This window comes from Lynx canadensis, chromosome B1 (assembly GCF_007474595.2).
Source record: "Lynx canadensis isolate LIC74 chromosome B1, mLynCan4.pri.v2, whole genome shotgun sequence".
Classification (NCBI taxonomy): domain Eukaryota; kingdom Metazoa; phylum Chordata; class Mammalia; order Carnivora; family Felidae; genus Lynx; species Lynx canadensis.
In genome coordinates this window covers 16,608,230-16,634,927 of record NC_044306.2, presented here as the reverse complement: position 1 = coordinate 16,634,927, position 26,698 = coordinate 16,608,230, and the positions used below count along the sequence as shown (strand labels likewise).

General features: G+C 38.8%; 1 protein-coding gene across 2 annotated transcripts; it reads right to left on the bottom strand.

The window, feature by feature from the left end:
* Nucleotides 1-24,870, bottom strand: TLR3 (toll like receptor 3). 2 transcript variants are annotated; one of them, XM_030312152.1, is made up of 6 exons: nt 24,546-24,870; nt 8,732-9,183; nt 6,145-6,336; nt 1,772-3,624; nt 1,374-1,542; nt 1-289 (listed from the first exon to the last, which is right to left on the bottom strand). In XM_030312152.1, the coding sequence occupies exons 2-6, from the start codon at nt 9,170-9,172 to the stop codon at nt 266-268; spliced, it is 2,679 nt and encodes an 892-aa protein (XP_030168012.1). In that variant the 5' UTR covers nt 9,173-9,183; nt 24,546-24,870; the 3' UTR covers nt 1-265. The 2 variants fall into 2 exon arrangements, with proteins under 2 accessions (XP_030168012.1, XP_030168010.1); XM_030312150.1 differs by having other exon boundaries at nt 1-1,542.
* Nucleotides 24,871-26,698: the final 1,828 nt, after the last annotated feature.

Genomic DNA, 26,698 nt, shown 5'->3' with positions numbered 1-26,698 from the left:
TCAGGAAAAACTGTGGCTGTGGGTTTTATTTTGCCATCATAAAAGTTTAATTTAATCTGTCTTTTCTTTCTTTCTTTTATTTTTATTTTACAATGCCAAAATAAAACGAGATTATTTCACAGGCGGAAAGCACGCCTTAGCAAAAACGCTATCGAACGAGCGTCTCGTGTGCAACGATGCTGTGTAACACGGAAGTGAAAATGAGTCCTCCACACGTTCACATTGTTGAGAGACTATAGACTCAGAACCGGCAGTACAGGGAGTATCACTTTTTCCAGGATTCTGTGGACTTAGCCCCGAGGATACAATACTATTTTAATCAAAGTTCCAAACTGTGACACCTCAAATTCTCCCTAAATTTACCAAACCAGTGCTTCTAATATAGAAATTAACCCAGCTTTATGACTTCAACACTCTCTTTATTTGAATACCAGAACTATAAAGGTTTTAAAACGCTATTCATGTCTATTTTCAATAATTAGATTCTTTCCATTGTAAAAGCAAAAATAAAATTTTAAAGAATAGGCTTTCTAGAGAAGGACTAATGTATACATAGCACACTATTTTATGACATGATGATACGTTTCACGTGAATGTATTATACCATGGTCATCATCGCTAATTATATAGGATTATTCAAGATTTTGTTCAACACCATAATTTTCAAGATCAGGAGTCAAAGAGTCCCAGTAGGACCAAATGATCCGACCAGGACCATCTCCTGAGTCTGTGGCCAAGAGAAAACAATATTTTACAACCACAAAGCTAATCTACTAATTAACCTTCAGGAAGCAAGCCTTTCTATAATACTTTTTTTTGTTTCCTGTAATACTTTTAAGTAAGAGAATTGTTTCTTCTAACACCTACAGCAGAAACCCAAATATCAGGGACATATGAGGACTTATTAAAATATATATTTTAACTAAGTAATGAAAATGAATTACAAACGTTTCCTGACCATGAGTCTGTAGGTTCCAATGGAATTTAACACTTAACAAAATCAACACTGAAGTGGGCACCACTAAAATAAAAGCTTTCTAACTGAAAAAAAAAAAAAAATCCTGTGATGAAGCTTTTAAAAATTAGGATATATATTTTACTCTTTTACAGTCGAAATAGCATTGTACCCACTAAAACAATGATCTCTTATTTTCCTATGAGTGCATCCAAAAAAACTCCAAATATAATTATCAGAAACCTCTCTAAGTCTGAATAAACAGATATATATTATTTTCAAATAAAACCTACATTTACTATGAAACTCTTTAAGTGGGGGAAAGTTACGCCTTTGTTAACTTAGTCTTTAAATAAATTTAATGTATTGAATTTCTGGATCCAAGTGCTACTTGCAATTTATGATGAAAGGCATTTACCCGTTCTTTCTGAACTGGCCAGTTCAAGATGCAGTGAGATTTAAACATCCCTCGTCGCAAACAGAGTGCATGGTTCAGTTTATAATCTGGAATATCCTCAAGAAAGATCAATATAATGGAATCCAGATTTTGTTCCACAGCTTGCTGAACTGCCTGGTGCACCTTGAATCTAGTAAAAAAAAAAAAAATTATTAAAATAAGTTATATATATCAGCATACGGTTTAGAACAGCCAAAAGCGCTAACATCCCCCCTACACTTGTTTTTATCTGTCACTAATAATCAAGTTATTTTTTTATTTTTAAAACTCTTCGAGTTGTCAATCATAATGTAAGTAATATTTGAAAGCTCAAGTGAAAAAAACAAGCACACACTTAACATTTCACAATGTCCACCTACCTTTTACACAATGGATCTTTTAATAGGTGCTGTGTTATAACGAAAATAGTTTTTCTGCTCCTTTTGATGCTATTAACAATTGATTCAAGTTCAAGGACACCTGCCTCAAAGTCCCTTTCTTCGAGACAAAATCTGAGAGTTTGATCTTTTTCTTCCATCGGAGAGAAGTTCTCCCAGACCCAATCCCTATCTTTATAGGCATGAATTATATATGCTGCATATTCAAACTGCTCTGGCTGTCTGTCTATTTCTTTGAAACCAAGAACTCGATGCACTGAAACATTCCAATAAAAAGATATCCTCCAGCCTTCGAAATGGATGAGCAATACGGTAAAGATGAAAATCAAAAGGATACTGGTATTTATTATGAAAAAGAGCTCAAAGGGGGCACTGTCTTTGCAGGCTGATATATCAAAAAGCATCACCGGGAAACCATGATATTGAGGTGGAGTATTACAGAGGTAATGGCTTGACAGGTCAGAGATGTTGGTATGGGTACTATTAATCCAATTAACGAACCAGGCAATACTTTCACAGGTACAATCAAATGGGTTAAAGCTCATATCTAAATTACTCAGGTTCCTGAAGGCTGGCCCAAAAACATCCTTCTCAACTGACGTTATGAGATTCTTCTGAAGGTTCAGTGACTTTAGAGATGCCTGATCATCAAAGACAGATAGCGGAAATATGTTTAAATTATTCAATCCTAAATCAATGCTCTTTAATTCAGATAAGCCCTTGAATACCTCTGCTGGGATCTCATCAAAGCCATTAGACCCTAAGTTCAGAATGTGGAGGTGAGAAAGACCCTTTAGAAAATAAACAGGACCACTAGGGTTTGCACGTTTCCATAGCCGTGCTAAGTTGTTGTGCTGCAATTCCAGAATTTCTAGTTTCTCAAGACCCTCCAACAGTTTATCATTTATGTTGGCTATATTGTTGTTGCTTAGATCCAGAACGACCAAGTTGCGAAGAGAATGAAAAGGTGAAGGAGAAGTGTCCACATTTCTCAGGGCCACTCTGCGGAGCATCAGGAGTTGGAGGCTTGGAACCAGGGCAAAAGACCCAGGCGTCAGTTGTAGGTATTTGTTGTAGGAAAGGTAGATTTCAACGATATTTCCTAGACCTCTCCATTCTTGGCCCGTGAGCTCTTGCCCAATTTCATTAAGGCCAAGGTCGAGTACCTGAAGGTGGCCCAGACAGGAAAAAGCGCCACTCTCTATTTTTGAGATTTTGTTTTTGGTTAGGTTGAGCGTGACCAAAGGAGACCGAGCAAGTGACAAAAATGTTTCATTTGTTAAAGTTCGCAAGCTTGTGAAGGAGTCGGATAGACTCAAGTGTTTCAGCTTTATCAGTCCCGTGAACATATTGCTTTTTATGCCTGGGAAGTTGTTGTCTCCCATGTTAAGATACTCCAAACATTTTAGCCACTGAAAGGAAAAATCATCGATCCTGGGACGCGAAGTAAGGGCAGTGCTTTGTTTGGTGAAAGATCGTCTCAAATCCAAGTATCTCACACTGAGAAGCCCATACAAGGAGTGAGAAAATAAGTGTTCTATATTATTATACCCCAGGAAGAAATATTCTAGACGTGGAAGCCAAACGAAGGAACCATTATCAATCACATTTAAGTTGTTGTGGGAAAGATCGAGCACGGTGAGATTTGTGTGCTTGAGCCCAACGAAAGTCATATTGCTCGTTCTGTACAGCTGGGAGTTGCTCAGGGATAGATTCTGAATGCTTGTGTTCGACAGTTCTAAACAAAGCTGCTCTGTGAGGTTGGGGTTCAGTTGAGCATTGTTCAGAGAGAGGCCAAATAATTTTCCAATTGCATGAAAACACCCTGGAGAGAACTAAAGGTGGGGGGAGAAAAAAGAGGTTAATAACCAAAACACGGTGGGGTCCGCATGACTCATGAGAAGCTTAAACACAATTCTTTACTCCGCCCCCTTCCCCCTTCACCATCTTCTCTGGGTTTACTCGCCATCCCTCTACTGCACAGCTCCTTACTCTGTGCCTGCGACACCCACCTCCTGGGGCAGTCCCCCACCTTTCCTGGCCGCTGCTTACCTTCTGCCCAGCATTCAATGGCCTCCTTTTCAGGGGGCCCTCCCTGACCTCCCAGTCTAGGTGAGGTCCCTAGTATTTCTACTTGATCACACTATGATCGTAATTAATAAACTCTTTGTAAGGTCACCACTGGGGCAGATGCTGTTTCTGTCTCGCTGACCACTGTTCTCAGTGAACACGTGGGGAATGAACGGGTGGATTTTATTATGCAACAGTGACGCGCACTCTCCCTTCTGTAGCTCTGAGTTCCAGCCTTCCTCTTTGTCTGTCCAGCCCGGGTTTTCTCCTGATGTTATTGCATGACAGTGCCTCCAGCTCCCTTCTGCTCTGCCCCCACTCCCTCACCGGAAGCCTTGTCTGCTGTGGGATTCTGCCCCAGAACAAGAGGACAGAAGGCAAGGAGAGAAGGAATCCCGAGAGGGTCGGAGCCAGTCCTGGGTGGTTAAACACCAGGAGAGCAAAGAGGCTCTGATTCCTACTGTGTCATCTGTGAGCTGTTAGGGCTAATGGACGATAAGGCAAATTTGGTTGTAAGTAAAGTGAATTGGACTACAGAGCAGGAAATTGTTCAGTTCATTAGGGTGAACTTCCATGATAACATGTTGCAGTAATCAAAATTGAGTTTTTGAATCATTCTCAATGACACGGAGAATGCTCATGACGTGAGATGACTTTTTAATGGGAGGATACACTGTTGCCTATGGGAGGCAATACAGCACAGCTGTTAAGAGCATGGGCTCCGATCTAACACTGCCAGAGACCCAGTTCTGTCACCAAACTGTCACATGTGAGACCTTGGACAAGTTCCTCAACCCTGCTTCATCTCAATTTGCCCTTGGGTAAAATGATGATACGAATCAGTTGGTGACGGGACGCCTGCTTGGCTCAGTCGGTCAAGTGTCGACTCCTGATTTCGGCTCAGGTCATGATCTTGTGATTCGTGAGATTGAGCCCCACATTCAGCTCTTTGCTGACAGTGTGGAGCTTACTTGGGATTCTTTCTCTCTCTCCCCTGCTCTCTCTCTCTCGAATAAATAAATAACCTTTCAAAAAAGAATAAGTTGGTTACAGGACTATGTAAATGTATGTATTTAATAAATATATATTTATATGTAAATAAATATATAGATACTATAAATAAGTTATAAAAAATAATAAATTTAAATTTATGAATATATACAATAAATTATAAATATATATGCATATATATAAACTTATCATAGTGTCCAACATACGGTGTCTTTTGAATTTGTGCTCTGAATTTCAGTGGCTGTTGCTTTTTCTTATTATCACTTGGAGAAAAGCTAGAGATAAAAATACCCAACATAGGGTGTCTCTGGACTATGGGTTTTTGGATGATTTTTATCTCCCCCGTCATTACTTGCATATTTTGTAAGATTTCTACAATAAATGTTCTAAATAAACAAAAAAATGCTGTTCAATAATTAGCATGAATATTACATAAAATGTTTGCTTGTTTATATTTTATCATCTCAGGACAAATACACAGTCTATTTTTATGTCTGTAAGTTGATACAGCTTTTAAAAATCTGACTTAGTTTACGATTTCCAATATTCTTATCCTCAGCCTGTAAAGGACTAAAATACAAACATACCTGTATATGAAAGCAGTTACTGAAATGAATACCATGCATCTAAACAGAAGGTTAATTAGGTATATTCCATTATAAGAAGTATATTCCATTATCCGAAGATTTTCATAATAATCTAATGCTAGTTATCATTTATGGAGCACTTACATGAGATACGGTGCTAAATTCTTTACCATACAGCCTATGAAGTAGTGTTATTATTATACTAACTTTACACCTGGGGAACTGGAGCGCAAAGAACTTGAATAATTTGCCTGATTACACAAGTATTAGGAGAGAAAGCCCAGAAGGGGAGCCAGCTCGCCCAACTCTACAGCCTGTGCTCTTAACTATCATGCTGTTTTAATTCTTCCAGCGATTTTGTGCGATAGATAGTATTCCCACTTTACAAGTGAGGAAGCTAAGACCCAGAAAGGTTATGTAGGCTCCCCAAGGTTCCTAAAACTGGAACACGGATTTTAACCCACTTCTGTTAGACAGTGGAGCGCCAGCCCCCAATTGCTACCAGTGTTTCTTTTTGCGAGGAGGACATCAATGGCCCCAAGCAGTAAGTGTGAAGGACTTTTGGAAGGCATGGCAAACATTATTACCCCTTTCTCTAGGGATCTTTAGATTCTTACCCCTGTGACACAGTTAGGGATTGCCCACACTTAAAGGTAGAACACGAAATCATTTTACCCGACTTCTTACCTCTTTAACTGGATTTGATGACAATTCTAATTTCTTCAAAGAAGAATTGCCAAGGAAATCCAGTTCTTCACGTCTCAGGATGTTAATTTTATTATTTGATAACAGGAGCTCTTGGAGATTTTCCAGTTGGAGCTGACTTCCTAATTTGGTAGATGACAAACCATTATGAGATAGATCTAATTTGATTAAATTCTGAGAGAGAAAAAAAGATGCATACAAGTTAGAGTCTTGCCACCAAAAATAGTTCCTTTAAATGTACCTGAACTTAGAAATAACAGCAAAAATGTCACCTCTCTATTATTCTATAGACAATTGACAGTAGAGGTAATGAAAAATTTTCGTGGTGATCAAAAATAACATTGTTATAAGGGTTTGTTTCTCACTTCAAGAATTATTTAAAAAAAATTTTTAATGTTTATTTATTTTCAAGAGACAGAGACAGAGTATGAGCAGGGGGGGGCAGAGATAGAGACGGAGACACAGAATCCAAAACAGGCTCCAGGCTCCGAGCTGTCAGCACAGAACCCGACCTGGGGCCCAAACCCACGAACCATGAGATCGTGACGTGCGCCGAAGTCGGACGCCCAACCGACTGAGCCACTCAGGCACCCAAGAATCATTTTTTAAAAAGAATGATTGGGGCGCCTGGGTGGCGCAGTCGGTTAAGCGTCCGACTTCAACCAGGTCACGATCTCGCGGTCCGGGAGTTCGAGCCCCGCGTCAGGCTCTGGGCTGATGGCTCAGAGCCTGGAGCCTGTTTCCGATTCTGTGTCTCCCTCTCTCTCTGCCCCTCTCCCGTTCATGCTCTGTCTCTCTCTGTCCCAAAAATAAATAAACGTTGAAAAAAAATTTTAAAAAAAAATAAAAAAATAAAAAGAATGATTTTATTTCTCTTACCAAAATAAAGGGATTTAAGCATATTTATTCATGATATAAGGAAGATTCATAATAAACATTTATTTACTTTATTATTTATAATAAGCATTTCCTTATGATGTAAGGAATATTCATGTGGCTTACTAAACATATAATGTCATGCATCAGCCTTGAAATGAAACAAAAATATGCTAAGTGAAATAAGCCATACAGAGAAAGACAGATACCATATGTTTTCACTCTTATGTGGATCCTGAGAAACTTACCAGAAGACCATGGGGGAGGGAAAAAAAAAAAAGGTTAGAGAGGGAGGGAGCCAAAACATGAGAGACTCTTAAAAACCGAGAACAAACTGAGGGTTGACAGGTCGTGGGAGGGAGGGGAGGGTGGGTGACGGGCATTGAGGAGGGCACCTGTTGGGATGAGCACTGGGTGTTGTATGGAAACCAATTTGACAAGAAATTTCATATTTAAAAAATAATAAAAAATATAAATAAGTAAATAAATATTAAAATAAAAAAAGAAATGAAACAAAAAAATGAAGAAATATTTTCTTTAAAAGTCCATGAAATCCTAAAAAAGATTTTTACTTTGAGAAAGATTGATAGGTATATTAACTTTGCATCATGGTGAGTATAGAATATTCATTTTTGTTTTGTTAGTGCTGTGGGACATTTTAACCACCTTGTGCTATTTTTAACAGGTAAATTTCCACTCAGGTAAAAGGTAAGGAAAAGCTGATATATATTAGGGTAAAATCTTAGATGATGTGTATTCAAGAGAGTAAGACTTTTATTTATGTTTTCAACATGAAAGAACATTTTGCCAAAGATAATTCTAACCAGATTTTGAGGCCTTTGTGTCCAAAGCCATTTTGTCCACTGCAGAATCTAAAGAGGCATAAGAGAATTTCAAATCACTAGCAAGCAAGTCACTTTACAAATGTTTCTAAGCTTACTTGTTTGTACATTACTCTTGGCATGTGAGGTCAAGGAATGCCAAATTTTGTATAGGTCCATGTGATGAAGAAAACAAAGAGTTTAAAAAAATGGCTTTGGTTCAAGAAAAGTACCTAATAAGTGTCTCAGATTTAGAGACACTCACATACATTTTCACAGATTTAAAATTCAAGGAAAGTATTCAGGGGAAAAAAAGGATGGCCATTAGTAAAGCAATAATATGAAGAGATTTCTAAATCAAGAGTAGGTAATTTTTAGTTGGACAATTTGCTTTATCATGTGTCAATTTGTTAACTTTATTTAAGTCTGAATTTGGACGTGTGTTGTTGTTGTTGTTGTTGTTGTTGTTGTTTTCATTACTTCAGGTACTATCAGCAGCATTGAGAGTTTATTTGCTGTGTTCCTAATGAGATATTCTTATTCTTCTCGGGTTATGACAGACCAGATTCTTCTCTGATCTCTACCTCTTGTATCTGAGTTGTATTTTTAATGGGAGGGAGCAAGAGAGGCAGAGTTCTTTAAACTTAAGACTGAAAGTGAAGATGCTATTTTCTCTTTTAAAAAGATTTCCAATCTTAAATGGCCATATTTGTACATAGAGCTGCCCCTCTTCCTGTTTGGGTAGATCAGAGTTTTCATTCTTGACCTTGATACTTAGATACGAAATCTCAAGATTCATGAGTGGCTTGAAAACTTAACACGAGGCAACATATTTTTAATTTCTTATATGGAGGTGAACATTTCCATCCTACCTTCAGGTTTTGGAAGGGATCATTTTCAATTTTCTGGATTGAATTGGACCTCAGATGGAGTTCCATCAAATTCACGCAGAAGATAAAAGTTCGCTCTGAAAGGTGAGAGAGTTCATTGTGTTCGAGGTTCAAAATTTCCAACAAGGGGAGTTTTTGGCACAATTCTGGCTCCAGTTTTGAGATGGAGTTGAATCCTCCATCCAAGGTAGTAAGTTGGCTGTATCTTGTAAAGTTGTCAGGTGGTAATCTTCTGAGCTGGTTATGGGTGAGATTCAACACCGTTATGTTTGCTGGGAGGTCATCGGGCACTTGTGTCAACTTCAGATGACTGCAGTCAGCTGCTTCATGCCTAACAACACATTTGTTGGTGGAGGATGTACACAGTATCCAAAAGGGCAACAGCCCCAAAAAGGAATAGATATAAGGCGAACTCTGGCTCATGATTCCCTCCTCTAAAAGAAACATAACAAAGTAGCGGACAACATTAATGACACAGGTTTTCATAGGCATTGGTATATTCCTTGTAAGATAGATAACCAAATGTGACTATGCGTGATCTCTTTATTCACAACTGGTATGATACACAAGTATGTATTATACAAGTTGTACCTCCAATAGAAATAATTCAAGTAGCACAGAAAAGTAAAAAAATGGAACACACAAACTCGCTCCTCACTCTTCACCTCGGCCCCATCTTCAGTGTTTCAAGGTAACCTCCTGACAGTTTCTATTTCTAATGTTCACGGTCACCTCCACAAACTCAAATAACACGTTTGCGCTTATGCTTCTGTTTCGTCAATACAGTGAGTAGTTTCTTCCCACCGTAAAGATACGAAACTTACACTATTCGATCAATCTCCTCACAATTCTTCTTTAGTCACTTTTCATTTATTTAATCTATTGTTCTATTTATAAGTTTTATGACTATAGCTAAAACTCTGTCTTATTGATCAGACAACTTGAGACGTCCTCGCTTGATCCTCGGGATGTGATAGAGGAAATGTGCACCCCTGAATGTTCTACCCATTTCTTCCATATTTACGTTTCCTAAAACTGCCAACTACAGCCCTGGCTTGACGCTGTAAAGATATAAAATGTTAGCATTTTTATCCTAAAACTATGGCGAGTCCAACATACTTGGTCCACATAAATTCAGAAAATCTAAAGCCAATAAATATCATTTGCAATTTTACGATTATAGAAATAAGCATTCACTGCAGAATCAAGACAACGTAGAGAAACACAGTGATAAGGAGAAAAAAAACCTGGAATTACACTGCTGAGTTGTGTTCCTGTTTTCTGTTTGGTAGCCTCTGGCAAGTTAACTCATTTTTTTAGGACTTCATTCCCTCATCTTGTAAGTCTGGATAACTGAAGTCGCTCTTCCATAGCTTGTTACAACGATGAAATGAGATAAGCCTTACAGTAGTTGGCACACACCAGCGTTTGTTATTACTATTATTATTAATCAGTAAAATAATCCACGATTTATAAGTAGATAATTGCAACTATTCTCTACTTTGTAAACGTTTTACTTCATAAGGAAAATCTATACAAGACAGAAGCCAATTATATCATGAGACGATCACAGCTAACTATTAACCAGAAGAGGGGGCCAAGCGTGCAAAATCATTGAAATTCAAGGAAATTCATGGTGGCTAGAAGGATGTGAGAAGCTCCTTATTAACCCAGCCTTGGGTTAGATGGAGAGCCACAGTACCGACTCTAGGGCTGTTCTAACAGGCTGGGAATCAACTAGTATCTTCCCTGAACAACTACAACTGATCTTCATTTGAGGAGGCTCAATTCCTCTAAACCTGTTCTGGTTTTCAATTTCATTTTATTTATTTCTTTATTTTTAAATGGTTATTTATTTATTTGAAGGCAGAGAGAGAGAGAGAGAGAGAGAGAGAGAGAGAGAATGAGAATGCATGCAGGTGCAGGAAGGGCACACAGAGAGGGAGAGAGAGAAAATCCCAAGCAGGTTCTGCACTGTCAGCATGGAACCTGATGCGGGGCTCAATTTCACAAACTGTGAGATCGTGAACCGAGCCAAAATCAAGAGTTGGACACTTAACCAACTGAACCACCCAGGGGCCCCTTCAATTTCATGTTCAGAACAGAAAGAAAGTCCCGGGTTATGAGGCATCCATGGATCACTTTACCCTACTAGTTGGTCTAAAGAATCAAAGTTAACAAATTTAAGCATTTGCTAACATACCATTCACAAAATAGAAAGGCCTTTAAAAGTTTTAATGGGGTTTTAGGGGAGAAGATGGTGGAGTGGTAGAAGGCCCCTATGCTTGCCGCATTCCTTGAACATACCTGGATAAACATCAAATCATTCTCAACACCCAAGAAATCAATATAAGGGTGAGGGAATAAATTGCACAACTAGAGAGAGAGACAAGAGGCGACATCGTGGTAGGTAGGAAGGTGATATGTGCTTTGGGGAAGAAAAGAATCATAGGTGCTATGGAAGGGAGGGAGCCCTGATCACAAACAGAGAGGAGAGAGAGAGAGAGTGAGAGCGCACAGGGGGGATCACACAAGAAAAACACTTTCCCAAAACCATTGACTGAGAAAATGAGTGGGGCTGATTGCTGTGAGTTTTTACAACCAGCAGAGCTCAAAGACGGGACTTTTAGAAGTCAGTGCCGTGGCAGGTGTGGAGCCCAGTGGGTGCAATGATGCTCTGTGGTAGGCAGAGAGCTTGGAGTGGACAGCACTATCTGAGGATTCCTTGGGACACACTGGGAGAGATATTTACCCCTTCTTGGGGTGCATTTGGGAGAGGCGGCATTGCCTCTTAGGGGACAAAAGAGCCAGTGGGCACCATTGTGCTGCCCCGTTCCTTAGCAAAGAAACAGAGACAGTTCACCTGAGGGCAGCTGACCTGGATGCCAGCTTTTTGCAGCACTTTATTCTTAAACTCTAAGCTCCTGGGTGTTGGTACAGCTGCCCTTCTGGGACAAACCAGCACCAGCCCCAATGTGAAAGTGGAACTCTCCCCCAGAGCACCAGCATGAGTCTGCATTACACTGGGTCCCTAAAGTTTTGAAACTCAGCCGGCCTGCCTGAGGTAAAACCCACTGGCTGGGTGGGCACACAGGCCAGACACAGACAGAGTGAAGGCAGGGACCTGAGGTATGCTTGGGACACACAAAGGGAGATTGTTAGCTCTTCTGTGAGGGCTTCATGGACAGCAGCAGACACAAACTCCCCTTCTCAGGGACAAGGGGGGAGGGTTGGCACCAATTTTTCCCCTGCCCATCAGCACACATTGACTTCAGGGAGCAGAACAGTGCTGACAGTGGAGGCCTGAGCCACTTACACCAAGTCCCAACCCCTGTGTTCTTCAGGCACATCTTTACCTGGGCAAATGTGACTAAGAACCAGAGCAGCAGGCCCCTACCCCAGAAGGCCAGCACAAACCCTCGCATGTACCAAGTCTACTGACCATAGAGTGCAGCAAAGCTTCAGCTCCAGTGGAAATAGGATCACACCTCTTTTAACAGGCAGACAAGAGCACACCTAGCTAAAACAAGCCACACTCTGGCTAAGGTCCACACACTTCCCACTGCAGGCAAGGAGAAACTCTGCAGAGGGCTGACCTGAGGGTAAGAGCAGTCAAAACACAGCATCAGAGTGCACACAGCAAACCCCAGAAACACTTCCTGAAGTTCTAGGTCTTGAGCACTATATGACCTCTTCTTAATAAAGCCATTACTCTCAGGAACATGAAACATATCCAGCTTTCCTAACACAGAAGAAGACAGAGACCTAGAAACAAAATGCCAAGATGGAGGAATTCATCCCAAAAGAAAGAACAAGAAAAGGTCACAGCCAGGGATCTAATTAAAAGAGATACAAGCAATATGCCGGATCCAGAATTTAAAACAACAATAAAAAGGATACTAGCTGGCCTTGAGAAAAGCATAACAGACACCAGGAAGTCTCTTACTGTAGAGATAAAGAATCTAAAAAACTGGTCAGGCCAAAATAAAAACTGCTATAACCAAGAGGTGAAACTGACTAGATGTAATGACCACAATAATGGAAGAAGGAGAGGAATGAATAGTGATATAGAAGACAAAATTATGGAAAATAATAAAGCTGAAAAGAAGAGGGAAATAAAAATATTGGATCACAAATGTAAACTTAGGGAACTCAGCAACTCCATAAAACATAATAACATTCATATCATAGGAGTCCCAGGAGAAGAGAGGGAAAAGGGGATAGAAAGTTTATTTGAGCAAATTATAGATGAAAACTTCCTTAATCTGTGGATGGAAACAGACATCCAAACCCAGGAGACAAAGAAAACTCCCATCAAAATCAACAAAACCAGGCCAACACAAGGACAGATCATAGTAAAATTTGCAAAATACATAGATAAGGAAAAAAATACTAAAAGCAGCCTGGGAAAAGATGTCCCTAACTTACAAGGGAAGACAAATAAGGTTAGCAGCAGACTTATCCACAGAAACCTGGCAGGCCAGAAGGGAGTGGCAGGATATATTCAATGTGCTGACTGGGACAACATGCAGCCATGAAACTTTATCCAGCAATGCTGTCATTCAGAATGGGAGGGGAGATAAAGAGCTTCACAGACAAACACAAACTAAAGAAGTTCATGACCACGAAACTAACCCTGCAAGAAATATTACTGGGGACTCTTTGAGTGGGAAAAGAACACCAAAAGCAACAAAGGCTAGAAATGAACAAAGAAAATCTCCAGAAACAATGACTTAACAGGTAATACAATGGCACTAAATTCATATCTATCAATAATCACTCTGAATGTAAATGGACTAAATGCTCCAATCAAAATACATAGGGTATCAGAATGGATTAAAAAACAAAAACAAAAACAAGACCCATCTACATGCTACCTACAAGGGACTCATTTTAGACCTAAAGACACAGGATAAAAGTAAGGGGATGGAAAACCATCTATCATGCTAATGAATGTCAAAAGAAAGCTGAAGTAACCATACTAGTATCAGACAAACTAGATTTTTAAATAAAAGACTGTAACAAGAGAGGAAGAAAGGCACTATATCATAATAAAGGGGACTATCCAAAAAACAGATAATCCAGTGAAGAAATGGGTAGAAGACATGAATAGATACTTCTCTAAAGAAGACATCCAGATGGCCAACAGGCACATGAAAAGATGCTCAACGTCACTCCTCATCAGGGAAATACAAATCAAAACCACACTCAGATATCACCTCACGCCAGTCAGAGTGGCTAAAATGAACAAATCAGGAGACTATAGATGCTGGCAAGGATGTGGAGAAATGGGAACCCTCTTGCACTATTGGTGGGAATGCAAACTGGTGCAGCTGCTCTGGAAAACAGGGTGGAGGTTCCTCAAAAAGTTAAAAATAGACCTACCCTATGACCCAGCAATAGCACTGCTAGGAATTTACCCAAGGGATACAGGAGTGCTGATACATAGGGGCACATGTACCCCAGTGTTTATAGCAGCACTTTCAACAAGAGCCAAATTATGGAAAGTGCCTAAATGTCCATCAACTGACGAATGGATAAAGAAGATGTGGTTTATATATCCAATGGAATACTACTTGGCAATGAGAAAGAATGAAATCTGGCATTTGCAGCAGCATGGATGGAACTGGAGACTATTATGCTAAGTGAAATAAGTCAGGCAGAGAAAGATACCGAATGTTTTCACTCATGTGTGGATCCTGAGAAACTTAACAGAAGACCACGGGGCAGAGAAAGTGGGGGGTGGGGAGTTACAGAGAGGGAAGGAGGCAAACCATAAGAGCCTCTTACATACTGAGAACAAACTGAGGGTTGATGGGGGATGGGGTGAGGGAAAGTGGGTGATGGGCATTGAGGAGCGCACCTGTTGGGATAAGCACTGGGTGTTGTATGGAAACCAATGTGACAATAAATTATATATATAAAAATAAATAAATAAAAATAGGCATCTCGTCACCGGCCTGAAAAAATAAAAAAATAAATAAATAAAGGGATTATCTACCAAGAAGATCTAACGGTTGTAAATATTTATGCTCCCAAATTGGAAGAAACAAAATATTAAATCAATTAATAGCAAACATAAAGAAACCCATTGATAATAATATAATAATAGTAGGGGACTTTAACACCCCACTTACATTAATAGATCATCTAAAAAAAAAACAAGAAGGAAACAATGGCTTTGAATGACGCATTGGACCACATGGATTTAACGGATAAATTCAGAGCATTTCATCCTAAAGCAGCAGAATACATCTTCTTTATAAGTGCACATGGGACGTTCTCCAGAATAGATCACATCCTGGGTCACAAATAAGACCTCAACAAATACAAAATGACTGAAGTTATACCATGCATATTTTCTGACCATACACTACAAAGCTTGAAGTCAACCACAGGAAAAAATTTGGAAAGACCACAAATACTTGGATGTTAAAGAACATTCTATCAAAGAATGAATGAGAGGGGCACCTGGGTGGCTCAGTTGGTTAAGTGTCTGACTTCAACTCAGGTCATGATCTCACAGTTTGTGAGTTCAAGCTTCGCATTGGGCTCTTCTGACAGCTCAGAGCCTGGAGCTTGCTTCAGATTCTGCATCTCCCTCTCTGTCTTCCCCTCCCTACTCACGCTGTCTGTCTCAAAAATAAACAAACTTTTAAAAAAAGAATGAACAGTTAACCAGGAAACTAAAGAAGAAATTTAAAAAAAAATGGAAACAAATGAAAATGAAAACACAATGGTCCAAAACCTTTGGGATGCAGCAAAAATTGTCCTAACAGGGAAGTATATGTAATATAGGACTACTTCAAGAGGCCAGAAAGCTCTCAAACACACAACCTAACCTTATACATGAATAATCTAAAAAAGAACAACAAACAAAGCCTAAAGCCAGTGAAGAAGGGAAATAATAAAGATTAGAGCAGAAATAAATGATACAGAAACTAAAAAACAATACAACAGATCAATGAAAACTGGAGCCTGGTTCTGTGAACGAATAAAACTGATAAACCCATCCCTAGCCAAACTTATCAAAAATAAAAGAGAAAGCATTCAAATAAGTAAAATCATGAATGGGTGAGGGGAGATCAGAACTAACACCCAAAGAAATACGAACAATCATAAGAGGATATTATGTAAAGCTGAATGCCAACAAATTAGGCAATCTGGAAGAAAAGGATAAATTCCTAGAAACATATAAACTACCAAAGCTGAAATAGGAAGAAATGGAAAATTTGAAAAGACTGATAACTAGCAAAGAATTTGTATCAGTAGTAAAAAAAATCCCCTAACAAAAGTCCAGGGCCAGATGGCCTCTCAGGGGAATTACACCAAACATTTAAAGAAGAGTTAATACCTATTCTTCTCAAACTGTTCTAAAAAATAGAAATGGAAGGAAAACTTCCAAACTCATTCTACAAGGCCAGCATTACCTCGATTCCAAAACCAGACAAAGACCCCAGTAAAGAGGAGAATTACAGGCCATACCCCTGATGAACATGGATGCAAAAATTCTCAACAAAACACGAGCAAATCGAACCCAACAGTCTATTAAAAGAATCATTCACCACGATCAAGTGAGATTTATTCCTGGGCTGCAAAAGTGGCTCAATATTTGCAAATCAGTCAATGTTCTACACCACATTAATAAAAGAAACAATAAAAACCATATGGTCATTTCAATCGATACAGAAAAAGCATTAGACAAAGTATAGTGTCCATTCTTGGTAAAAACCTTCAACAAAGTAGGGATAGAGTGATCATACCACAACATCACACAGTCCATATACAAGAATCCCACAGCTAATATAATCCTCAGTGGGGAAAAACAGAACTTTTCCTCTATAGTCAGGAGTAAGACAGGGATATCCACTCTCACCACTGTTATCGAATATAGTACTGGAAGTCCTAGCCTCAGCAATCAGACAACAAAAAGAAAGAAAAGGCATCCAAATTGGCAAGGAAGAGGCCGAACTTTCACTATTTGCAGACAACATGGTTCTCTATGTAGAAAACCAGAAAGATCCCATCAAAAAAATTGCTTGAACTGATACACAAATTCAGTTAAGTTGTAGGTTACAAAATCAATGTACAGAAATCTGTTGCATTTCTATACGCCAATAATGAAGCAGCAGAAAGAGAAATGAAGGAATAAATCCCATTTACAATTGCACCCAAAACAACAAGATACCTAGGAATAAACCTAACCAAAGAGGTAAAAGATCTGTATTCTGTGAACTATAAAAAACTGATGAAAGAAATCGAAAGTTACCCAAAGAAATGGTAAACATTCCATGCTCATGGATTAGAAGAACAAATATTGTTAAAATCTCTCTACTACGCAAGGCAAACTATACATTTAATCCCTATCAAGATACCACCCACATTTTTCACAGAGCTGGAATAAAAAATCCTAAAATTTGTATGGAACCACAAAAGATACTGAACAGACAAAACAATCTTGAAAAAGAAAAGCAAAGCTGGAGGCATCACAATTCCAGACTTCAAGCTATATTACAAAGCTGTAGTCATCAAGATAGTATTGGTACTATCACAAAAACAGACACATTGGTCAATGGAACAGAACAGAAAACCCAGAAATGGGCCCACAGCTATATGGCCAATTAATCTTCAACAAAGCGGGAAAGAATATCCAATGGGAAAAAGACAGTTCTCTTCAATAAACAGTGTTGGGAAAACTGGACAGAAACAGGCAGAGGAATGAAACTGGACCACTTTCGTATATCATACACAAAAATAAATTCAAAATGGATGAAATAGGAAATCAACAAAATCCTAAAGGAGAACACAGGCATCAACCTATCTGACACTAGCTGTGGCAATCTCCTACTAGACACATCTTCTGAGGCAAGGGAAAGAAAAGCAAGCATGAATTATTGGGACTTCATCAAGATAAAAATCTTCAAAGTAAAGGAAACCATCAACAAAATGAAAAGGCAACATCCAGAATGGGAGAAGATATTTAGAAATTACATATCTTATAAAGGGTTAGTATCCAAAATCTATAAAGAACTTATCAAACTCAACATCAAAAAAACAAATCATCTAGTTAAGAAATGGGCAGAAAACATGAACAGACACTTTTCCAAAGAAGACAGCCAGATGGCTAACAGACATATGGAAAGATGTTCAACATCACTCATCCATAGGGAAATGCAAATCAAAACCAGGATGAGATACCACCTCACACCTGTCAGAATGGCTAAAATTAACAACACAGGGAACAACAGGTGTTGGTGAGGATGTGGAGAAAGGGGAACCCACTTACATTGTTGGTAGGAATGCAAACTGGTGCAGCCACTCTGGAAAACAGTATGAATGTTCCTCAAAAAGTAAAAAATAGAACTATCTATGACCCAGCAATTGCACTACTAGGTTATTTACCCAAAGAATACAAAAATACTGATTTGAAGGGGCACATACACCTCGATGTCTATAGCAGCATTATCAACAAAACCGAAGTATGGAAAGTGCCCATCAACTGATGAATGGATAAAGAAGAAGTGATATTTGTGTGTGTGTGTGTGTGTATACACACACACACACACACACACACACACACACAATGGAATATTACTCAGCCATCAAAAAGAACAAAATCTTGCAATTTGCAATGACACGGATGGAGCTAAATTGTATTATGCTAAGTGAAATAAGTCAGTCAGAGAAAGACAAATACCATATGACTTCACTCATATATGGAATTTAAGAAATAAAAAGATGAACATAGGGGAAAGAAAAAAAAGAGAGAGGGGAGCAAACCATAAGAGTGACTCTTAACTGTAGAGAATAAACTGAGGGTTGCTGGAGGGGAGGTAGGCGGGGAGGTGGGGTAAATCAGTGGGTATTAAGGACAGCACTTGTGATGAGCACTGGGTGTCATATGTAAAGGAGGAATCACTAAATTCTACTACTGAAACTAATATTATACTATCTATTAACTAACCAGAATTTAAATAAAAACTTGAAACAAAAAAAAATAACTTAAAAGTTTTAATAAAAATATTTTATATTTTGATATGCTGTACCAAAATTACTTAGGAAACACTGCATAAAATATTTTGATTTTTTATCTAAAACTTTTGTAAGTCTTATAAATGAAATGTAATCATGTTTGATATTTTAAATGGGTGATTTGAGAATACTTTAGTAACAATCACAGCGGTAGACATAGAGGTGAAAGGCAGTAAGATTTTCATTTACGGAATCTTTGCCTAAATAGAGTTTTTAAGGAACTAAAATTGCTGATGAATAAAACATGGATGCAGTTGAGCACAATGAGGTGAGTGCAGAAGAATCTTTGAGGCAACATGAAATCTTCTACCGTCTACTAAATCAGTTCTTCAGAATTATGCTTCATAGAGTTGCTGTTTATTTGGACTGTTACTTTCTTGAAGTTTATAATTTCTGCCATTTTATTCTTGTTGAAAGAACTATATGTGATTTCATCTCTATAATACTAAGATCATTTAGCTTCTTAATCATGCTCTTGGTTAAATGGCCAGTTTGGAGGCATATGTCAAACACCTGCTCTTTGGTTATCACCGTAGAATCATTCCACCATGTTCCTGGGTTAATGCCACTATCTTACGGATTTCAGTATCTTATTTCTTGAAATATTGTTGTTCTGACTAGAGTCTCTCCTTGAGTGGCTCTTCCCCCTCTTTCCCCAGAATATTTATCAGGGGTTATCATTCAAGTTCTTGAACATCTGTTTTTGTTCTTTTGTCATATGATTTTGACAGGTAGGCTATTTGAGGTTCAAAATACTTTTAATGAAGAATCATGAAGGCATTACCCACTGTCCTCTAATATGCATTGTTCCTAAAAAGAAACCATGCCCATATGGTTTCCTTTCCTTTCTATGAAAGGCACTTTTATCTTACTCCTCTTTTTCTTTTTGAAGTATCTTTTCTTTCTTCTTGGTAATGGAAAATTTCACAGGTACATTTCATGCTAAATCCTGCCTCTAAAATGTACCTGTACACTCTAAGTCATTTTCAATCTGAAGACTCATGTCTACGTTTTCAGATTTCTTTTTTCTATTATTACTTGGGATATTTCCACTTCTCCCTTCCCTGTTTTCTCTCCTTTGGAACCACTTTTAGGTAGACATGGGTCCTTGTATGTGATCATCTTTGTATTTAAATTTATATTCCACCTTTTTATCTCTTTAGTCTATACTTCCAGATAGAAGCTCAGCTTTTTGCATCAGGATTTGTATTATATATACTTTTTTAATTTTAGCAATTATATTTTAAATGCATACAGAAGAGTAGACAGATCGTGAATGTACAGCTTGTTGAATTTTCACACGTCAGTGCATTCACCACTCCGATCACCCCTCTGCTCAGGAAACACAGCACTACGAGCCCCTCAGAAATCTCCCTCATGCTCCCGCCCAGCCACCACCTCCTCCTTCCCAAAGACAAGTACTTCACGATTTCATACACAAAAAAGATTCAGTTGACTTGCTTTTGTATTACATGTTAGTGGAATTGCGCATTATGTATCATTTTATGTCTTTTCTTTTCTTTTTTTTTTTTTTTACTCCACAGGAGATCTGCATCTTGTCCTATAGCAGCATTTGCTAACTTCCATTCATAAAGAACATGGCTGTCTCACAGTTAAGTTCTTCCAGCATTTCTAATGAAAAATCCTAAACAAGAGCACAATTCACAGAATTTTAGTGGCCACTCTTGTATTACCATATATCTACCCATCTACCCATCATCAGTTCACTTCAACATCAGTACCTCTCCCTCTAAAGAGTATGCATTGCTGCCTTCAACTCAGGATTTGTTCATAGTTTTTCTTCTGATATAAAATTTGCATACGATGAAATGCACAAATCTTTAGTGCACATTCTCCGATTTCTGACACATGTATATGCCTGTGCAACCCAAACCCTAAAGAGAATCCCCTCCCTTTCCCAATTGATGGCAATCCTCACCTCCCAGAGTCCGTCACAGCTCTGACTGTTTTCTACGGTGATGTTGTATGATTTATAGCCTCCTATCGATGGGATCATAGTCAGTCTTTACTTAAACAACGCTTCTTTTACTCAGATGGTATTTTTGAAGTTCATCCATGTTGCACGTGGTGGGAGTTTTGTTTTGTAAATTTTTGTTTTCACCGAATGAGATTCCACTGTATGAATATATCATATTTTGTCCATGCCCATATTATTAGGCACATGGATTGTGTGCAGTTTTTCACTATAGTAAAATGAAGTTACCAGGAACATCTCTGGACATGTTTTTACGGACATATATACTTGATTTCCTTGAGGTAATTACCTATGATTGGAATTATTGGGTATTTAAAAGAAACTGTCAGATCTTTTAGCAAAGTTTGTCCATTTTATACTCCCACCAACACCTTTACCAACAATTGGTACCATTCTCTTATTTTTCAGTCATTCTGGTGAGTGTGTAGTAATTTCTCATTATGGTTTTAATTTGCATCTCCTGACTGACTGACGTTTAACAATTTTATAGGTGCTTATTGTCCATTTGTGTATCTTCCCTCGTATACTCAAAGATTTCACTCATTTTTTAATTAGGTTGTTTCTTATTTATTACTGCATTATAGGACCTTTTTATACACATAGATATCAACCCACTGTCAGATTTATATTTTGTGAATGTTTTCTCCCATTTTGTGGGTCACCTGCTCATTTTCTTAGTGAATGATATCTTGATAGTTACGATAAAGCCTAATTTATCAGTTTTTTAATGACTGCTTTCTGAGTCCTGTCTGAGAAAATTTGCTTCCTCCCGAGTCATTATTATTATTTTTAAAGATGAATGGTTTTAGGCGTCAGGTAAGGGTCTCTGATCGCTCTTTAATAAACTTTTGTGTCTGATGGGAAGGAAGAGTCTAGGTTCATTTTTTTTCAGTTGCACATCCAGTTTGTCAGGCTTTTTTTTTTTTTTTTAAATACTTCCCTTTTCCCACTGGCTTGCTTCGGCACCTTTCTTAAAAACCAAATAAGTGTGGGCGGGTTTAAGCGTGGTCTATATCTGGGCTCTCTACTCTCTGACGCTGAATATTTGTTGATTCTTATGCCAACACCACATTGTTTCGATTATTGTAAGGTTTTATTGCAAACCTTGAAGTCAGAAGTGTAAATCCTCCCATTTGATATTCTTTTCCTACATTGCTTTTTCCATGCTGTGGTTGATGGGAATTATCTGAAATAATTTTACTTATTTTTTAATTAATTATTCCACCTGACTAGAATGTAAGGCTATAATAGTAGAGGACATAGTTGTTTTTACTCTGTACTGCTTTGCTGTGTCTAGAAAAATGACAGGAACATAGCAAATACTGAATAAATAGATGTTGAACGGATAGCTTCCCATGGGCAGTTAATCAGCCAAGAAAACCTCCTTTATCTCCACAAACAGCCACAACTTTATTTCGGTAGGACACATACCTAATGTGGTATTCTCTGGTATGGTCATTTACCCAGTTTCATTTTCAGATATTTAAAAAAACCCAAATACATCTTCAATGTATGGAGATGGATCAACAAAAAAAGCTATTCAAATAATTTAGGTTTTCCATGGGATCTAAAAGTCATGTCACAAGAAGAATTCCAGATAAGTTTTAGAGAATAAAATCATTTTAGATGATTAACTGCAGGAAAACAGAACTAACGTATTTATAATTATCCTGATAGGCTTTTAAAAATAGTGGTTTTATTTTTATTTTAATCTAGTCCTCAGAAACAGAAAAAAATCAGCTTCTATTAATTATGTCGTGGCCTTTATAATACTGGCACTTTCTAATACAGTATTGTTACAGCTACACAAAATTTTTATATTTATAGGCTACGAGGAATATTGCAGCCCAGGCCGGCCCCTTACCAAATTGCTCTGATACATGAAGAATGTGGGGTTGGGAATGATACATTCTGGAAATCAGGGACTAACTCCCCATACCCCACATCTCTGGGGTTCTCCCAAACCTCCTTCCCTGTACCATAAGCACTTCTACCTATATTTACCAACACACATGCATACAGTCCCTGCAGTATACTCTCTCTTTGTCTGGGTGACATTTATCTCTTCTGGAAGGGCTGTAGATAGACATCAGAATTACTGAAAAGGACTAATCCCTTTACGAAGAAGATCCCCGAAGGACTGAAAGACATTCCCAGATCTGAAAATACATTTGTCACATGGAAAAAGGCTCACCAAATGATAGGCAGGAAGAGTGAAAAAGGAAAATCCACAGAGAGAATCTTAGACAACTTCAGAAACAAGAAAAACAATCTTAAAACCTTCAAAGGAGGGGTGCCTGGGTGGCTCAGTCGGTTAGGTGTCCGACTTCAGCTCAGGTCATGGTCTCCCGGTCTGTGGGTTCGAGCCCCAGGTCAGGCTCTGTGCTGACAGCTCGGAGCCTGGAGACTGCTTCAGATTCTGTGTCTCCCCCTCTCTCTGCCCCTCCCCTGCTCACGCTCTTTCTCTGTCTTTCAATAATAAATAAACATTAAGAAAAAATTTAAAAAAAAAAACCTTCAAAGGAGAACATATGATCAATTACTTTCAAAAGAAAAAGATCCTGAGTGATAGAAAACTTTTCATTAGCAACATCAGCCACCAGAAAACAATAGTGATAAGCTTTCAAAATAATCAAGGGAAATACCTTTGAACTGACAATTTCACTTCCAGCCAAACAACTCAAGATAAGGGGGAAAGCTATTTTGAGATATGCAACGATTCTATAAGTTTATGCCTGTGCAACCTATATTGAAAAAGTTACTCTGGAGTTTGCTTCAGTAAAACAAACCGAAATACAGTTAGAGGATGAGACCCCAGTGAAAAACAAATTGCTACTGAGTGAGACGTAACAGAAGCCAAGAAAGCTAAAAAGAGGAAAAACAGGCACTCAGCGGGCCTAGCAATTTTACAAAGGTCTTTCAGGATGCACAGAATTCTATGCCTCCTTCCAAGTGAGAGACAATATTGCAGCATGATTAAGGCGCGGAATCGGCAGCCGGGCTACTTAGAGCTAACCACTGTTTAGTTTGGCTTTTACGGCTTGGTTTGTAAACCTCACAGTATTTTTTTTTCTGAATGTGTATACAGATACAACTAAATGCAGACACACGCACCAACTCCCAATCGACTGTGAAATTAGGAGGCAACTTCCTGAAACCAGGACTGCCCAAGGCTGACTCGAATTTCATCTGACTCACCTGCATTTCCTAGTGCCAATTTCTGACCTTCCTATCCACTGAAACGCCTTTCTACTTTCTCACCTTCTGCCACTTTCCTTTACGAGGTCAAAGAAAGCCACTTTCGTATTGCTAAGGAACACCTGAAGTGTGTTCTCCTTTGCAAGCGTATTATCATAAAGGGCCAGCTCCTGTCTCTTCTCCAGCCAACAAGACTCAGAAAAGGAGAAAGCTCATTCAAGATCACAGGGCTCTGTAACTTTAACACAAAGATCAGATTTTTTTAAAAGACGGTTGCAAAATGAGCTCCATAGCTTTTCTAATGTGCTTTTCCACATTTTACAGAACTCCGCAAAGGAAAGGAAATTAATTACTGCATAAAATGTTTTATAATGTTAATTATAAATTCTTGCTATTACGTGTATTCGGAGTTAGGATACACTTCTCCCACACCTCTATCATCCCTTTTCTCCCATTCTCCATTTGAGTCTGGCCAGATCAAAGAAAGACCAAAGAATGCTAAAACCAATGGGCATTCCAGATCTGCCCAACATGAGAGATTCTATCCCAGTAAGAATTTTAAAGAAATACCTTCATGTACTCTGATAACAGCTGACTGTTCCTTTTTTTCATTAGTCCAAATTCAGTCGTTTTCACCAGGGAAGCATGTTAGATTTCCTGCTGCAATCGTGAAAGTGAAACTAAAAAAAAAAAAAAAAAAAAAGGCAAGCTTCTTATACTTCGTGGATTCTAAGAAGGCCAGAAGGAAAAAAGCACATTATCAGCAGGAGAAATTTTAAACTGCTTCTTAAAAATGTCTTGCTTTTCTTCTTCAGGTATAGTCCCTTAGGTTTCACTCAAAGAGTCACAGATTTAGCAACGGAGAAGCTGAAAAAGCAGGACCTCCCTACTCGGTGTGGGCAGGGCTAGTACTCTAGAGGTTAACAGATCCCTGAGATTGAATTCCTCTCTCTCTTTTTTCTTCCCCCAAAACCTGATGCAAAACTGTCGTCAGAATCTAGTAGAGTGTGGTCAGAGTGACAGAAAAAACCACAATCCCTAATCAAAGCTAAGTAATTTCACTTCTCTTATCTTCTTAGCAAGCCTGGAAGATAAGTAATGCAGAAATTAACATCTTGGTCAAAGAAGACACCTACTTTACAGCAGAATTGCCGGCTGTGGTAAAGCCGAAGGCCAGTCCTAACACATGCTGCTGCAGTTTCTAGAGTCAGAGCCTGTTAGGGAGCACACAGATGTGCTCAGAGAAGTCCAGAGTCACCAGTTAGCTCTCAGTCAACTTCACTGACTCCCGGTTGTTGAATGTGCTTGTCAGAAAAAGAATGCATTTTTCACTATTGATGTAATATGATACAATATTATTACTACGTTTTTATATAATAAAACACTTAGAAGGAACTGTAGAGATCACCTAATTCAATCCCCTTGTTGGAGACATCAGGCAACCTAGCCAGGTGAGGGATATACCACGAGTTACCATAATGCTTCTTTATTCAAACAAACATGGCAATAAACACGCCTGGAACAGTTGAAATAGGTCGCTAGCTGGACTTGATGGCAGAATTGAGAGCAAGAAATGGGTTTGCATTGTGATGCAAAATGCCCTCCCTTGGGCCTCAATCTTAGTGGGACCACCTTGTATTCACTGGGCTCATGGTCACGCTTTTCTCATTTTTCACCTGTCCTATCTATAATACCATAAAAAAATTGTCTTGGGTAAACGATAGTCCCCCATGTCTACCCATTGGGATATGTAGTAAAACATGACTGAGAGTACTCAAGAGGTTTCTTCTCTGTGAGCTCCTTGAAGCAGAACAGGGTATGTTCTTGGTATTAAAACTCTCCAGCCACTCTTCTATGGTAGGCTGGTACTTTGGCTTCCAATGAACCAGGCTCCCCTTCTGTATTCAGACCTCTGCATTGTCTTTTCCCACAAAGACTCTGGGCTAGGCCACAAGACTAGTATTGGCCAATAGGATATTTACATTTTTTTTTCTTTTTAATGTTTATTTTTTGAGAGAGAGACAGAGCGAGAGCGGGGGAGGAGCAGAGAGAGAAGGAGACACAGAATCCGAAGCAGGCTCCAGGCTCTGAGCTGTCAGCAGAGAGCCTGATGCAGGACTCGAACTCACAAACTGTGAGATCATGACCTGAGCTGAAGTCGGATGCTTAACCGACTGAGCCACGACGCGCCCCAATAGGATATTATTAAGCATAAAGTGAGCCAAGACTTGATAAGCATTTGCACCTTGGCACTTACCCTCTTCCTTTCAGAACTCAGTGGCTGTGTGGTTAGAAGCCCAACCTAGCCCTCTGCAAAGGCAACATGGAGGAGAACGGGGAATCTGGCCAACGACTCCACTGAGCACCCAGAAGACAGCCAGCAAATTGTTGTCCGTATGAGTCACTCCATATTGGGAGTGGATCTTTCAATCCCAGTTGAGTCGCATGGACGAGATGCCACATGGAGCAGAGATGAATTGTCCCCAAGTTCTGCCCAAATTGAAGAAGAGTAAACAAATAAATGACTGTTGTTGTTTTAACCCCCCACCCCCAAACTGGAGTGGTATGTTATGTATCGTTAGGGACACGAAACACGTTCCCTCTACAATCTGACACCCCTACCCATTATGCTTTATGACTCGTTGCACATAAGAGGTTTTCCATAATGTTAGCTGAACCAATGAATAGCTTCTTCCAAATACTTTTTACGGATCGTCTCATAA